At 43.1% G+C, this 16199-nt stretch overlaps 1 protein-coding gene across 1 annotated transcript in view; it reads right to left on the bottom strand.

Annotated features, from left to right (window-relative positions):
- NCKAP1L (NCK associated protein 1 like) overlaps positions 1–16199 on the bottom strand; it is a 164956-nt gene that overhangs the window by 88108 nt on the left and 60649 nt on the right. The window contains exons 18-22 of the mRNA XM_075265865.1: positions 13920–14039; positions 7095–7234; positions 4736–4867; positions 926–1144; positions 143–279 (exon numbers count right to left, since the gene is read on the bottom strand). Of these exons, the coding sequence (XP_075121966.1) occupies positions 143–279; positions 926–1144; positions 4736–4867; positions 7095–7234; positions 13920–14039 (748 nt within the window). The remainder of the gene's footprint in view (positions 1–142; positions 280–925; positions 1145–4735; positions 4868–7094; positions 7235–13919; positions 14040–16199) is intronic.

Raw genomic sequence — 16199 nt, 5'->3', positions numbered from 1 at the left:
AAGGAGCGGCCATCATTCTAAATACTTGTAGTATTCTTTAGAGAATATAATAAATGTGATAAATGAGCAACCTAGGATGGATTCGATAACACATACTTTACATGTTAGTTTCATTTCAGTAAATGTATTCTGCATTCATCACCTGTAATATCCGTGTATTCATCAGCATTGAGTCCATGTTCTCCACTCATTTCTGTGGGTAAATCGATGAAGCATTTCATTGTCGGAGAATACACTACTAGGCCCGCACTAGCCTGACGCAGGAGACATTCCAAGTACCTTGGTAAAAGACAAAAACTCATACAATTACTTCATTGTATAATGTTATTTGTGTAACTGTAAGGAGCATATAGAGAAGTAAATAATCTTAAAAGAACCCGTCAACTACTTTTCAGACCCCAAACCATCCTCAGGACCCCTCCAATCGACCTCTTCCATTGTGATTTATGTCTCAAAGACCTTCTAATGTCACTGCAACTATTGGACAAGGGCTGAGGGACATAAATCACGATGAATGGGTCAGTTTGGGCATGGAAATCTTGACTTCTTCCATTAATTCTCCACCCCCTAGACTTGAAGGACCTAATTTTGGTTTTATAAAGACACTGGAGGACTATGCATGAGAGGCACTATGAGGTGATGAGAATGGTTTTGGGGACTGAGAAGAAGCTGACAGGTTCTCTTTAAAACAGACATACACCTTACAACCAAATTCACTCTACTCAGTTGGACTGGACATCTATCTAGCATGTATAGAAGTGTCCCAACATTCACTCATGGCACATGTCAAAGGAACAAAACATTGGTGTGTCAATTTCAACATGACCAATACTTTGTTTCTGGAGCAGGATTTGGTTCAGGGAGAAAACATTATTTTTGAGATCCTGTTCAAGTGACCACCCAAAGCTTGTAAAATGGGGCTTACCAGTTGGTATAAAGTGCAGTAATGGTTTGCTCTCCATTTGCATCCATTGGCTGTGTTTGTTGTAGAAGGGTACTCCGGATACTACGAGTGACATCGGTATGTACAAGGTGGGCAATCGACTGCAATGTGCTGAGGAAAGACTTCACTGCACTCAGGACCTCAGAAGGACGCTGGATCTCCCGAGTATTTGGCTTCCAGTTCACCAATGAAACCAAAGCTCTAAAACAAGTATTTAAGATATTTAATGTATACTTATTAGAATTTCTTTTACTTAAATCAGGAGCATATGTGAAACATTTTTAACTTATAAGGGTAATGTGCCATTGGCGATCTTTCGGCAATCTGATGTCTCTCTGTCCATGTCTGTAGGTTATCTGTAAATGTTCAGAAACCTCCTTGATCACTAAAAGCAAAATGGTCACCAAAGACAAGAAGAGGAAAGCTGTACACTATAAAATGACACATTTTTTTTCCACGTCATTTACACCACGGCCTTAGGCTAAAGCCCCACGTGGGGGAAACACAGCATTTTTTGTAACAGATTCTGCTGCTTTTTTTGAGCCAAAGCCAGGAGTGGCTTGTGCAAAAGGTAGAAGTATAAGAACTTACTATATATTTCTCCATTCCTTTTGTAGCCATTTTTAGCTTTGGCTTAAAAAAAGACAGCAAAATCTGCTTTAAAAACCTGCATTTCCACAACGTGGGGCCTCAGTCTAAAGCAACTCAAAAATAAATCTCAAAGAAGTATGTTCCTTAGTGTCTAGGAGTTCTTATTACTTTTTAGTTATTGAAACAAGACCACTTCTCCCCTGGCAGTACTTCGGTACATCACGATCTCTAGAATCTATGTTGTCTCATTTCTGGTGAACAAAACTGCTATAACTAATCTATAGAAGATATTGGAAAACTGACATCTCTTTGTAAAGAATAGATGTTTATGGTGTATTTAATATCACAATCTGGGTTGCATTTACACCTGATCCTATTGTGTGGTAAGCAAATACTATGTAAGACCATTGCAGATGACCATGTGCTTCTGGCCCGCAGTGAATTAAAGGTATGGGCTGCACACAGGGGATATGTGGATGTCTCCCATGTGCTGTCCGTGCACCTGCCATGCTTCGGTGGCCCCTTTCATTAAATGAATGGGAGCCATGAAAGCAGGGCCTCAAAATAAGACAGGAATAGGACCCGTAAATGTCATGTGTACGGGCCCATAGAAATGAAGGAATCAGTATGCTCTCTGGGAAAAAATACAGCTAGCACACTGATCTTGGCCACAGTCGGCTGCTAGAGGCCTTAGGCTAATAAAGTAAAATGATAAGGAACATAAGGATTGGGCAATTGTATTTTAACCACCCAATCCTTTTGTCCATGGGGAGAAAAGTCACTGCCAGACATCGCTGACAGAGGTTTTATTCTTCCTCCTGTTCCATACACATGCACTGCTCGGCCGCGCATACAACTGTACACTAGTTAGTTGTCAGTTCGGTAATGGGCAAATTAGTTGTCAGCTGAACAAGTTCAACCAATAGCCATTTCACTATGGTTCCCTATTTCAGAGCTACGGGCACCCCAGGTATCATTACATAGTGCTCACTTATTCCTTTTACTAAATACTCTGTTATAAACATGGTTTTAGGAAAGAGTACTCATATGTCTTGAAATGCAGCAAATCTCTATTGCAGATTCTGTATGAATACATATCAAATCAGAGGCTTGAGCCCATAAGTATCTATGGGTACTGTATTACTGAAATTTCCCCACTATGGGACTATTAAAGGATTATCTTATGTTATCTTATCTTATCTTACAAATGTGTACAACACAGGAAGTCTGTCACCTGAACAGCCCCTAGTGAACTGTAAGCATAGTCTGAGATAGTCGGTGTTCACATGACGTTTGTCTACTTCCCGATCAGTGTCTTTGTTGCTGAGATATTAGCTGTTATTCAGATACGCTAATGATCTGTTTGGTCTAACAAGGGTGTCACTGTTGCTATCGTCACATAGAAGAGTTACCTCCGTGTTATGACTGCAGGGCCAAGGCTGTGTTATTCACAGGAGGGATGGAGTGTCTGAGCGCTAAAAGATCTTTGATGTGATGAGAGCAATAGTGATACAGCTCATTAGCTGTATCAAATATTTCAGCCACAATGGTACCAACTGAGAAGAAGAAAAAAGTTTTTATTCAGGTGAACCCTGGCTATCTGACTTTAAAATACGGTCTGTTCTGATGACAGACTTCCTTTAAGACTGAGGCCCCACATTGCAGAAATGCAGCATTTTTTTAAATGTAGATTGTGAGCCCCACATAGAGCTCACAATGTACATTTTTCCCTATCAGTATGTCTTTTTTTGGAGTATGGGATGGAAATCCATGCAAACACGGGGAGAACATACAAACTCCTTGCAGATGGTTTTTTGCCCTTGGCGGGATTTGAAGACCAGGACTCCAGCGCTGCAAGGCTGCAGTGCTAACCACTGAGCCACCGTGTGGCCCCTGAAATGCAGCATTTTTTGATGCAGATTTTTCTGCATTTTTTGGAGCCAAAGAAAGGAGTGTAGTTAGCAGAAGGGAAATGTCTAAGAGCTTCCTTTATATTTCCCATTCCTTTTCAAGCCACTCCTGACCTTGTCTAAAAAAAAACACAGCAAATTCTGCAACAAAAAAACGCTGTGTTTCCGCAATGTGGGGTCTTAGTTTAAAGGGATATTCCCATCTCAAGGATCCTATCTAAACTGCTAGCTTATGTAAATTTAAGAGTTTTACTAAATACATTGCTTTAAAACTGATGCTTTATATGTGAAATTATTCTCCCCATCATTTGCACTACTTTTCCTTGGTCCCCAGTTTGTTATCTGATCCAGGTTGGATGAAGTGACTCACTGCTCTCTGGAGGGGAGGGGGATGAGTTCTCTGGATCAAGCTTGCTTTCGGAGCTGTTATTTCCTGCTCTTACTGGTCAGCTAATTGCATTTTGCTGATAAAGGCTCACTAAAAGAGCTGAGAGAGACAAGGGTCTTGTTTAGTGCCTGTTATCTCACACAGATAAGTGTTGTCCTAGGTCCTGGCAGCATGAAAGATTTTTTTTTCTCTTCAAACTTGTGTAGTGTAATATACACTTGCTGTGCATATTATTTTATCTGCATTATTATAGATTTCTATCAATCATAATGAATGATTTTTCATGGTAAAGGCAAAGAATATATCTAGCAAAATACTTTATAGTGTCCTGTTTATCAAATAGTCAAAGCCCACCCACCAGCATGTAGAAGAATATGGGAAGTGAGAGGAAGAGACAGCAGGCAAATTGGTCAAATAGGGAGATGGGAAACCCCTTTAAGGCTGGTGACACACAACAGGGATATGCATTGATGGATTATGATCAGAATGGTCATTAGCGTATTTTCCTAAAACTTACTATGACAAAAAAAACATTAGAAATTGGGTGGTTTTTGCAGCACAATTGCAGCAATGGCGACAGGTCTCCTGCAGTTCTCAACCTTTGAATTGCATAAGTTAAAAGCCGCAGGGGGAACCCTACAGCAATTATTCATATGTTGCAGGATTAATACCCACAGAGCAGGTCATTTTGCACTGTAGGTTTTATTCACAGCATGTGTCTTGTAGAATGTAATTCATGATGCTGCTACTGTATATCACAGCAGTTTAAGTGTTGGCAGGTTTGCAGAGATTACTCATCGTATGTCAAAGGCCTAATACGTCATAACTATAAGCAAAAAGTATACAGCACTTATAAGCATATATCTCAGAATAATAATATCTGATAACAATCTATGACATTACCGGCTCAATTTCCTTTCTATGTGAGAGCTCAGATACTCGGCTGGAGTCACCACATGGTCAAATATCATGATTTTTTGCACATGATTTAAAGAAATGCAAAGCTCGCAAAGGGTTAGGTGAAGTTTGTCCATGCTGAAAAATGAAAAAAAGAATTATGTAAATAAACCATATAATGAAAGGGGAAAAACAGTCATAAGATACATTTACAATGTGCAATGGATTTTGCCAGTTTTTATAATCAGCCCGAGCCTCACAGCACAGAGCAGGAAGCTTCTTTTTGCAGCGTCCTCAAAAAATAAGTGTCCGTCTCTGAATCCTATTGAAAACTATAGGAGGCGGATTTCAGCCAGAATTTAGAGCTGAATTTGGAGCAGAAACCTTCTCAAAGTCAGCTTCAAATTCTGCTGTGTAAATGCCCCCTTGTAACAGTACTCGAAGTGTGATGTGAGTCCACCACAGTAATGATAGTAACTATTAAATGATAGCAAGCATAGATTTTGGAAAACATGAGGAATTGGGCATACAGTCCTATGAAAAAGTTTGGGCACCCCTATTAATCTTAATCATTTTTTGTTCTAAATATTTTGGTGTTTGCAACAGCCATTTCAGTTTGATATATCTAATAACTGATGGACACAGTAATATTTCAGGATTGAAATGAGGTTTATTGTACTAACAGAAAATGTGCAATATGCATTAAACCAAAATTTGACCGATGCAAAAGTATGGGCACCCTTATCATTTTATTGATTTGAATTCCCCTAACTACTTTTTACTGACTTACTGAAGCACAAAATTGGTTTTGTAACCTCAGTGAGCTTTGAACTTCATAGCCAGATGTATCCAATCATAAGAAAAGGTATTTAAGGTGGCCAATTGCAAGTTGATCTCCTATTTGAATCTCCTCTGAAGAGTGGCATCATGGGCTACTCAAAACAACTCTCAAATGATCTGAAAACAAAGATTGTTCAACATAGTTGTTCAGGGGAAGGATACAAAAAGTTGTCTCAGAGATTTAACCTGTCAGTTTCCACTGTGAGGAACATAGTAAGGAAATGGAAGACCACAGGGACAGTTCTTGTTAAGCCCAGAAGTGGCAGGCCAAGAAAAATATCAGAAAGGCAGAGAAGAAGAATGGTGAGAACAGTCAAGGACAATCCACAGACCACCTCCAAAGAGCTGCAGCATCATCTTGCTGCAGATGGTGTCACTGTGCATCGGTCAACTATACAGCGCACTTTGCACAAATAGAAGCTGTATGGGAGAGTGATGAGAAAGAAGCCGTTTCTGCACGTACGCCACAAATAGAGTTGCCTTAGGTGTGAAAAAGCACATTTGGACAAGGCAGCTTCATTTTGGAAACAAAAATTGAGTTGTTTGGTTATAAAAAAAGGCGTTATGCATGGCGTCCAAAAAGAAACAGCATTCCAAGAAAAACACATGCTACCCACTGTAAAATTTGGTGGAGGTTCCATCATGCTTTGGGGCTGTGTGGCCAATGCCGGCATCGGGAATCTTGTTAAAGTTGAGAGTCGCATGGATTCCACTCAGTATCAGCAGATTCTTGAGAATAATGTTCAAGAATCAGTGACGAAGTTGAAGTTACGCCGGGGATTGATATTTCAGCAAGACAATGATCCAAAACACCGCTCCAAATCCTCAGGCATTCATGCAGAGGAACAATTACAATGTTCTGGAATGGCCATCCCAGTCCCCAGACCTGAATATCATTGAACATCTGTGGGATGATTTGAAGCGGGCTGTCCATGCTCGGCGACCATCTAACTTAACTGAACTTGAATTGTTTGTCCAAAATACCTTTATCCAGGATCCAGGAACTGATTAAAAGCTACAGGAAGTGACTAGAGGCTGTTATCTTTGCAAAAGGAGGATCTACTAAATATTAATGTCACTTTTCTGTTGAGGTGCCCATACTTTTGGTCAAATTTTGGTTTAATGCATATTGCACATTTTCTGTTAGTACAATAAACCTCATTTCAATCCTGAAATATTACTGTGTCCATCAGTTATTAGATATATCAAACTGAAATGGCTGTTATAAACACCAAAATATTTAGAACTAAAAATGATTAAGATTAATAGGGGTGCCCAAACTTTTTCATAGGACTGTATGAAGCTATAAGAGAGACCATTTTTCTGGAGGGGAAATCATTGTAGTTTTTGCAACGCAAATACAGACATTTCCACTCACAGACAAAAGCAGAGATAATAAAAATAGTGAAACATTGCAACACAAAGTCGGAACCCTTGTCATTATGAAATTGATAGACTTTAGTACATACAAGCCCCAGTGATTTACATATGTTGGTTTCTGTGGGTAAAGCTAATGTGTTCTCACTTTGTGGTTATACTGCGGTCTTTACGTTGACTTTCAGTCCCTGGTTTTTCTCTTTCAGGCTCTAATTTCTTGGGTGGTGCTTTTTTCAGCTTTTTGTTCCTGGCTTTACTGATGGTTGCAGCACAATGTTTTGGTAACAGCTGGAAAAAAAAACACGTTGGATATTATTTTTTAGCATTTTATTGTCATATTTAAGATATATAGACATATCGACCTCTTATTTCCTGCCAACAGTAATAAAATGCATGATGGGTAATTAAAGGGGTTGTCCAGTTTCAGATAATAAATGTTATTGTTTGCAAAATATAATATAAAAACGAGACTAATGCTTGCTTCCATCTTGTATTTTTACTTTTTGATGTGAGAAAAATTTCTGCAGGTACAAATTTATTTATTTATTTATTTATTTATTTATTTATGGTATTGGTCACCTTAGTAAATAAAATCTATATAGTTTCCTCTAGGAATAAGTTTTATAGGAAGAGAATTATATTATGTGTTTTATAATGGAATTGCAAATTATTTCTGGTAAATCCACCAAACTGTGGTAGTTGTGGCAAGTGCTTAGTTTGGGGGACATTGGTATAGCGTATATACTGTACTCGAGTATAAGCCGACCCGAATATAAGCCGAGACCCCTAATTTTACACAAAAAACTGGGAAAACTTATTGACTCGAGTATAAGCCGAGGGGGGGAAATCCACCATTGCAGATAAAAAGTCTGGTCATGTGCATTGCAGCTTAGTAACTCCATGGGGATCATAGTAATAGCAGGTAACTCCATCATGTCCCTCACATTAACCCCCCTGTGTGCCTCACATAAGAGTTACTGATATGTGTAACATATGGAGGTAATAATTAGGTATCTTCATAAATAAGGTCCTTTATTAGTACCTTCATGTGTCTCACATATTAGTAACCCTTATATAGGGCACACAGGGGTTAATATGAGGGACATGATGGGGTTAACTGCTATTAATGTGAGGCACATGGAGCTGCTGAAAATAAATTAATAACCCCAAATGCCTGACATTAATAGGCAGAGTAACTAAAGAAAGGTCCCTGTGTGTGTCACGTTACTGTAGCTTCTAGAGATGAGCGAACACTAAAATGTTCGAGGTTCGAAATTCGATTCGAACAGCCGCTCACTGTTCGAGTGTTCGAATGGGTTTCGAACCCCATTATAGTCTATGGGGAACATATACTCGTTAAGGGGGAAACCCAAATTCGTGTCTGGAGGGTCACCAAGTCCACTATGACACCCCAGGAAATGATACCAACACCCTGGAATGACACTGGGACAGCAGGGGAAGCATGTCTGGGGGCATAAAAGTCACTTTATTTCATGGAAATCCCTGTCAGTTTGCGATTTTCGCAAGCTAACTTTTCCCCATAGAAATGCATTGGCCAGTGCTGATTGGCCAGAGTACGGAACTCGACCAATCAGCGCTGGCTCTGCTGGAGGAGACGGAGTCTAAGATCGCTCCACACCAGTCTCCATTCAGGTCCGACCTTAGACTCCGCCTCCTCCGGCAGAGCCAGCGCTGATTGGCCGAAGGCTGGCCAATGCATTCCTATGCGAATGCAGAGACTTAGCAGTGCTGAGTCAGTTTTGCTCAACTACACATCTGATGCACACTCGGCACTGCTACATCAGATGTAGCAATCTGATGTAGCAGAGCCGAGGGTGCACTAGAACCCCTGTGCAAACTCAGTTCACGCTAATAGAATGCATTGGCCAGCGCTGATTGGCCAATGCATTCTATTAGCCCGATGAAGTAGAGCTGAATGTGTGTGCTAAGCACACATATTCAGCTCTACTTCATCGGGCTAATAGAATGCATTGGCCAGTGCTGATTGGCCAGAGTACGGAACTCGACCAATCAGCGCTGGCTCTGCTGGAGGAGACGGAGTCTAAGATCGCTCCACACCAGTCTCCATTCAGGTCCGACCTTAGACTCCGCCTCCTCCGGCAGAGCCAGCGCTGATTGGCCGAAGGCTGGCCAATGCATTCCTATGCGAATGCAGAGACTTAGCAGTGCTGAGTCAGTTTTGCTCAACTACACATCTGATGCACACTCGGCACTGCTACATCAGATGTAGCAATCTGATGTAGCAGAGCCGAGGGTGCACTAGAACCCCTGTGCAAACTCAGTTCACGCTAATAGAATGCATTGGCCAGCGCTGATTGGCCAATGCATTCTATTAGCCCGATGAAGTAGAGCTGAATGTGTGTGCTAAGCACACACATTCAGCTCTACTTCATCGGGCTAATAGAATGCATTGGCCAGCGCTGATTGGCCAGAGTACGGAACTCGACCAATCAGCGCTGGCTCTGCTGGAGGAGGCGGAGTCTAAGATCGCTCCACACCAGTCTCCATTCAGGTCCGACCTTAGACTCCGCCTCCTCCAGCAGAGCCAGCGCTGATTGGCCGAATTCCGTACTCTGGCCAATCAGCACTGGTTAATGCATTGTATTGGCGTGATGAAGCAGTGCTGAATGTGTGTGCTTAGCACACACATTCAGCTCTACTTCATCGGGCTAATAGAATGCATTGGCCAATCAGCGCTGGCCAATGCATTCTATTAGCTTGATGAAGCAGAGTGTGCACAAGGGTTCAAGCGCACCCTCGGCTCTGATGTAGCAGAGCCGAGGGTGCACAAGGGTTCAAGCGCACCCTCGGCTCTGATGTAGCAGAGCCGAGGCTGCACAAGGGTTCAAGTGCACCCTCGGCTCTGCTACATCAGAGCCGAGGGTGCACTTGAACCCTTGTGCAGCCTCGGCTCTGCTACATCAGAGCCGAGGGTGCGCTTGAACCCTTGTGCACACTCTGCTTCATCAAGCTAATAGAATGCATTGGCCAGCGCTGATTGGCCAATGCATTCTATTAGCCCGATGAAGTAGAGCTGAATGTGTGTGCTAAGCACACACATTCAGCACTGCTTCATCACGCCAATACAATGCATTAGCCAGTGCTGATTGGCCAGAGTACGGAATTTGGCCAATCAGCGCTGGCTCTGCTGGAGGAGGCGGAGTCTAAGGTCGGACCTGAATGGAGACTGGTGTGGAGCGATCTTAGACTCCGCCTCCTCCAGCAGAGCCAGCGCTGATTGGTCGAGTTCCGTACTCTGGCCAATCAGCGCTGGCCAATGCATCCCTATGGGAAAAAGTTTATCTCACAAAAATCACAATTACACACCCGATAGAGCCCCAAAAAGTTATTTTTAATAACATTCCCCCCTAAATAAAGGTTATCCCTAGCTATCCCTGCCTGTACAGCTATCCCTGTCTCATAGTCACAAAGTTCACATTCTCATATGACCCGGATTTGAAATCCACTATTCGTCTAAAATGGAGGTCACCTGATTTCGGCAGCCAATGACTTTTTCCAATTTTTTTCAATGCCCCCGGTGTCGTAGTTCCTGTCCCACCTCCCCTGCACTGTTATTGGTGCAAAAAAGGCGCCAGGGAAGGTGGGAGGGGAATCGAATTTTGGCGCACTTTACCACGCGGTGTTCGATTCGATTCGAACATAGCGAACACCCTGATATCCGATCGAACATGTGTTCGATAGAACACTGTTCGCTCATCTCTAGTAGCTTCCTCTCCTCCATACAATAGACATCTTCCATAAGACACAATGAATCCTGGCCACTCATCTGCAGGGTAGATGCTAAATCCTAGTGTGCTAAAGGACCTCTGATGACGTCATGACCATGTGATTGAACTCTGGAGTGATTTAGACTCAACCTTATTTGCAGATGTTACATACCAGTGGCTACAGGACCTTTAATGACATCAGTCACGTAACCTCATGACAAGCCAATCACAAAGCAGTAGCACTAAAGTATCTCCCCCTTCCAGGTCCTTTCAAATCAAATCAAATCAAATCAAAAAAGCTTTATTGGCACGTCCGAATAGATATTTGGCATTGCCAAAGCTAGTAGAGTGTGGGGGGGGGAAGAGTTGGACTCGGGTGGGTGAGTGGTGGGGGTGGTGTGGGTGGTTTGGGGTATAACAGTCCATGGAGTCTCATCTTCCTCTTCGTTGGTGACCGTTATATGGGGAGGTGGGGTGGGGCGGTGCGGTTGGTTTGGGGTATAACAGTCCGTGGAGTCTCATCTTCCTCTTCGTTGGTGACTGCTATATGGGGAGGTGGGGTGGGGTGGGGCGGGTGTTTTGGGATAAATATAACAGTCCGTGGAGTCTCATCTTCCTCTTATTTGGTGACAGCTGGACACGTATTGGGCAGCGATCTCCACAGTGGCCTCTTCTTCTCCCAGTAGGATGTAGAGTTTCCTCTTCTCGTCTGCAGATATGAAGTCTGGGATGTGGGCAGAGAGTCTTTGGTAGTAGACGGCCCTCACAGCTGAGTATTTGGTGCAGTGTAGCAGGAAGTGGGTCTCATCTTCTAGGACCCCCTGGTCACAGTGCTGGCACAGTCTCTTCTCCCGTGGCTTGTACGTCTGCCTGTATCGCCCCGTCTCTATCTCTAGGTTGTGGGCGCTCAGTCTGTACCGGCTCAGGGTCTGTCTGTGCTTGGGGTGGCGTATTCTCTCCAGGTAGGTGGCCATGGTGTAGTCCCTTTGTAGGGATTGGTACACGGTGAGTTTCTTGGAGTTATTTATTTCGTTTCTCCATTCTTCAATGTACCGCTCTCTGTTTGCCTCTGTGGTCGCCTTTATTTCGGCCTTGATTATCATCTGTTGGTGTTTTTGGTTTGGTGGTTGGCTGTTGTTTGGTTGGTGAGTGTCTGGTTTGCTCAGGTGGTTTAGCCATGCTTGGTGGTGGTAGGAGTCGGGCTTGCTCCCCTGGATGTGTGCCTGGAAAGCTAGCGCCCTCTTCTGTATGGTGAGCCATAGGGGGAGTCTGCCTAGCTCTGCCCTGCAGGCCATGTTGGTGGTGTTGCGATGGACATGGAGCAGGTATTTGCAGAACTCCAGGTGGAAGTTCTCTGTTGGGCTGGAATCCCACTTTGACTGGTCTGGGTAGGTGGCTGGGCCCCAAACCTCGCTGCCATAGAGAAGGATCGGGGAGATGACTGCGTCAAATATCTTCAGCCAGACCCTCACCGGTGGTTTGAGGTGGTACAGTTGTCTTCTGATGGCGTAGAAGGTTCTGCAGGCTTTTGCTTTCAGGGTTTCTATTGCTGCTTTGAAGCTTCCTGATTGGCTGAGCTCCAGCCCCAGGTAGGTGTAGCTGTTGGTTTTCTCCAGTGTGGAGCCGTTCAGTGTGAATTGTGGGGTGGTGGAGGCTTTATTGTGGCCCTTGTTCTGGAATACCATGACTTTGGTCTTCTTCTGGTTGATGGGTAGGGCCCATGTGGTGCTGAATTTTACCAGAACTGACAGGCTTTCTTGGAGGTCTTTCTCGGTGGGGGCCAGGAGTAGGAGGTCGTCGGCGTATAGCAGGAACTTCACCTCTCGATTGTTCAGGGTGAGGCCTGGGATTGGTGAGGTCTCCAGGGCTGTAGCCAGTTCATTGATATAGATGTTGAAAAGCGTTGGACTCAGGCTACAGCCTTGTCTGACCCCTCGGGCCTGTTGGAAGTATGCGGTCCTTTTCCCATTCACCTTCACACTGCACTGGTTTCCGATGTAGGAGCTCTTGATGACGTCGTACGTTCTTCCTCCTATTCCACTCTCTAAGAGTTTCAGGAGTAGGCCTGGGTGCCATACTGAATCAAACGCCTTCTTAAAGTCTACGAAGCAGGCGAATATCTTGCCTCTTCTGGTGTTGTGGACGTGCGTCTTGATGAGGCTGTGCAGGGTGTAGATATGGTCTGTGGTGCGGTGGTTAGGCATGAACCCTGCTTGGCTCTTGCTGAGGACCCCGTGTTGTGTGAGGAAGGTGAGGATTCTGTTATTGATGATGCTGTTGAACAGCAGATCCCTCTGTAGTTGTTGGGGTCATATTGGTCCCCATTCTTGTAGATGGGGGTTATGAGCCCTTTGTTCCAGTCTTCGGGGAAGTGTCCAGCATTGAGCACGAGGGTGAATAGCTTTGCCAGTGCAGCGTGTATTGCTGGAGGGCTGTATTTGATCATCTCTGGTAGGATGCCGTCAGGGCCACTGGCCTTTTTGCCTTTCAGCAGGACAATTCTTTACTGTATATCTTTTATGGTGATTGGTGAGTCCAGAGGGTTCTGGAAGTCTTTGATGACTTTCTCCATGTCCCTCAGTTTGGTGATTATCTGTTGCTGTTCTGGAGTTAGTTCTTCTTCTGGGATGTTTTTGTAGAGACCTCTGAAGTAGTTGAGCCAGATATTGCCATTTTGGATGTTGGAGTTTTTCTTGGGCTTTGTGCCCATGTGGTGCCAGGTCTCCCAGAATGAGCTGTCCTGGAGGGAGTCCTCTAGTTGCTCTATTTTGTGGGAGAGGTACCTCTGTTTCTTCTCTCTGAGGGTGCCCTTGTATTGCTTGCATAATATGTTGTAGGCTTCCCTCGACTCTCTGTTGTTGGGGTCTCTGTGTTTCTGGTTGGAGGCTGCCCTTAGAGAACGGCGTAGAGCCTTGCAGTCGCTGTCTGTCCTTTTCTGTGCTCCGTGGACCCTGACTCGTGTATAAGCCAAGGAGAGCTTTTTCAGCATGAAAAATGTGCTGAAAAAGTCGGCTTATACTCGAGTATATATGGTATATCAAATAAAGTTTCTGTGCTGCTATATTGATACTTTTTTGTGTTTGATGTCATTTTAGTAGCATTTCCTGGTCCCGCGTCTTGTATACATGTACTGTTTGCCTAAAGTACTAAAATCATGATATGACTATTTTGACACTTTGTATGATCTGCAGGGTTAGGATATTTATTTCAGAGAGACAGTGTACCTTTTCACTGAGGTTACTTTGCTCGGCACAGATGTCCATGATACAGCTACTGGTCTGTTTGCTGATTTCATCCAGAAAGCTATTACACAGCCCAAGGCTGCAATTCAGCAGATGTGGTGTCTGCAAGTAAATCATGAAATAAGTTGATAACGGAACAAATATAGGGCAAGATTATTTAGCAGAAGTGCCTGGCCCTGATGCAAAATCTGTATTGGAGAATGCCAACTGTACATGAAATTCACAGTATTAATATCCTAGGCACCAAACCCCATGTGTGACTACAACCTATAAACTTTGTATACTTATGCCTCTAAAAAAATGCATACACATGAATATTGCAGATATGTCAAACTGCACACAGTGATATCCCACCATAGAGATAATAAATACATCAAAGTTATAATAACCACAGTGATGTCACAATAAAGAGATAAGAAACAGTGACAGATCAGGGATAATAGTCATAGTGATGTCATATTACAGATATAATAATCTCATCAACATGACAGTATAGTTATAATAAGCACAGTGATGTCACAATAAAGAGATATGAACCATAGAGACAGCATAGGGATAATACTCATAGTGATGTCACAGTACAGGTATAATAAACACATCAGCGTGACAGCATACCTACAATTACCACAATGATGTCAGAATAAAGATATAATATATATAGCGACATCACAGGGATAATAGTCCCATCAATGTCAGTGATGTCACAATACCAAAGAGAAGAGACAGTGACAGCACAAGGATACTGCACAAGATGCACCAAATGTATTATAGTGATGCAGGTCGATAGATTGCATACAATCTGATAGTTTTCTCCTGCTTAAGCCAACTCTTATTTGACTCATTTTAGATAATCAGAAATCAAGTGTATGGCGATAATACAGATGGAGCAAAATAGGACTTCATAACACAGAAAATGATGAGCTTGTCATTCCATGTCATTTCGTCTAGTGCAGACTCTTAATAAATGTGTTGAAAGCCATCTGCATCAAAGAAACGAGCAAACTGGACGCAATGGGAGGAAATAGATAAGACTGGTATTTCTTGGTGTTTATTCTTAATCAATCCATCTGCCGGAGTGAGATGCACTAGAATTACAGTATTAAGAAACTCTTGCCTCTTAATAATTCTGGCACATCTTGGGAGGTCTCATGTACCAGAATTGAAATATACACCAGCTGCACCACTTAGGCCGGGTTCACACATAGGGTCCAGAATTTTACGTGGGTCAAAATCCGCCTGTCATGGCTAGCCACGACTGTTGCAGCTTCTGACAGTCATGGCTTTCCGTTCCGGATTAGGCCCAAATGAATGGGCTTAGTCCGGTGGGATTGTCTTGACGCAGACGCCGCAGCGGTTTCTGCCACAGAATCCGTGTCAAGTTAGGGCAGGTCACTTCTTTTTTCCATGAGCGGTAAAAAAAAACACTTGTGGAAAAAGTAAATGCCCGTCTCCTATTGAATTCAATGGGAGGTGGTTTTTTTAGCCGGATTTTGACGTAGATTCCATGTCAAAATATGGACCAAAAAACCCAGCCTTATACACCAGAAGACTGCCATGCTCGTATTAATGAATCCCCCAATGACTTTAGTAAATTTGGGCCAATGTTTCCGTTTTGCCTGAAATGTTCTTTTCAGAAGTGCAGCTATATCCCCTATATAGGTATCTGTGTATTTGTGGAAGATTTGTCCAGTAGGTAAGATAGATAAGACCACTTCTGCCATGGACTTTATCTAAACCAGAGCCATTTTTAGTAATATGAATATTTTTTTTACTGTTTTATATTTTTGTATTATTTAAATGATCCCTACACAATCTACAGCCTTAATATGACAAGTTGTAACATCTCTGCCTGTTCGGGTCTCTGCGCCACCCTCCGCTCACACGCTATGGAGGCGCAGGAGGCGTGTTAAGCTTGATTCCTTGCTTAGTATTTTTTTTTCCTGTCTGAACACTGCTCTATTACTTATCCTCTGTAATTGATTTTCCACCACCCACATCTCCTGCACCGTGTTTCCTCTGTTCATCTACTTGTTAATCTTAGCCTTACCTGTGTGATTGACCACCTGTCTACCAGTCAAGTCTAGGGCGGGTCCTGGGCTTCCTATATACAGGTCATCAGCCCACACAGGTTTGCTGCCTATTTTGACTCTGTCCTGTGATTTTGTCCTTAATAGCTTCCTGCGTTTCTTACTATTGTATTACTGACTTCTGACCTTTCGCTTTCCTTGTGACCACTTTTTTGGATTATGATTTTGTACTGCT

The sequence above is a fragment of the Leptodactylus fuscus genome, chromosome 2 (genome assembly GCF_031893055.1).
Source record: "Leptodactylus fuscus isolate aLepFus1 chromosome 2, aLepFus1.hap2, whole genome shotgun sequence".
Taxonomy (NCBI): domain Eukaryota; kingdom Metazoa; phylum Chordata; class Amphibia; order Anura; family Leptodactylidae; genus Leptodactylus; species Leptodactylus fuscus.
This window is presented reverse-complemented; position numbering and strand designations above follow the sequence as displayed.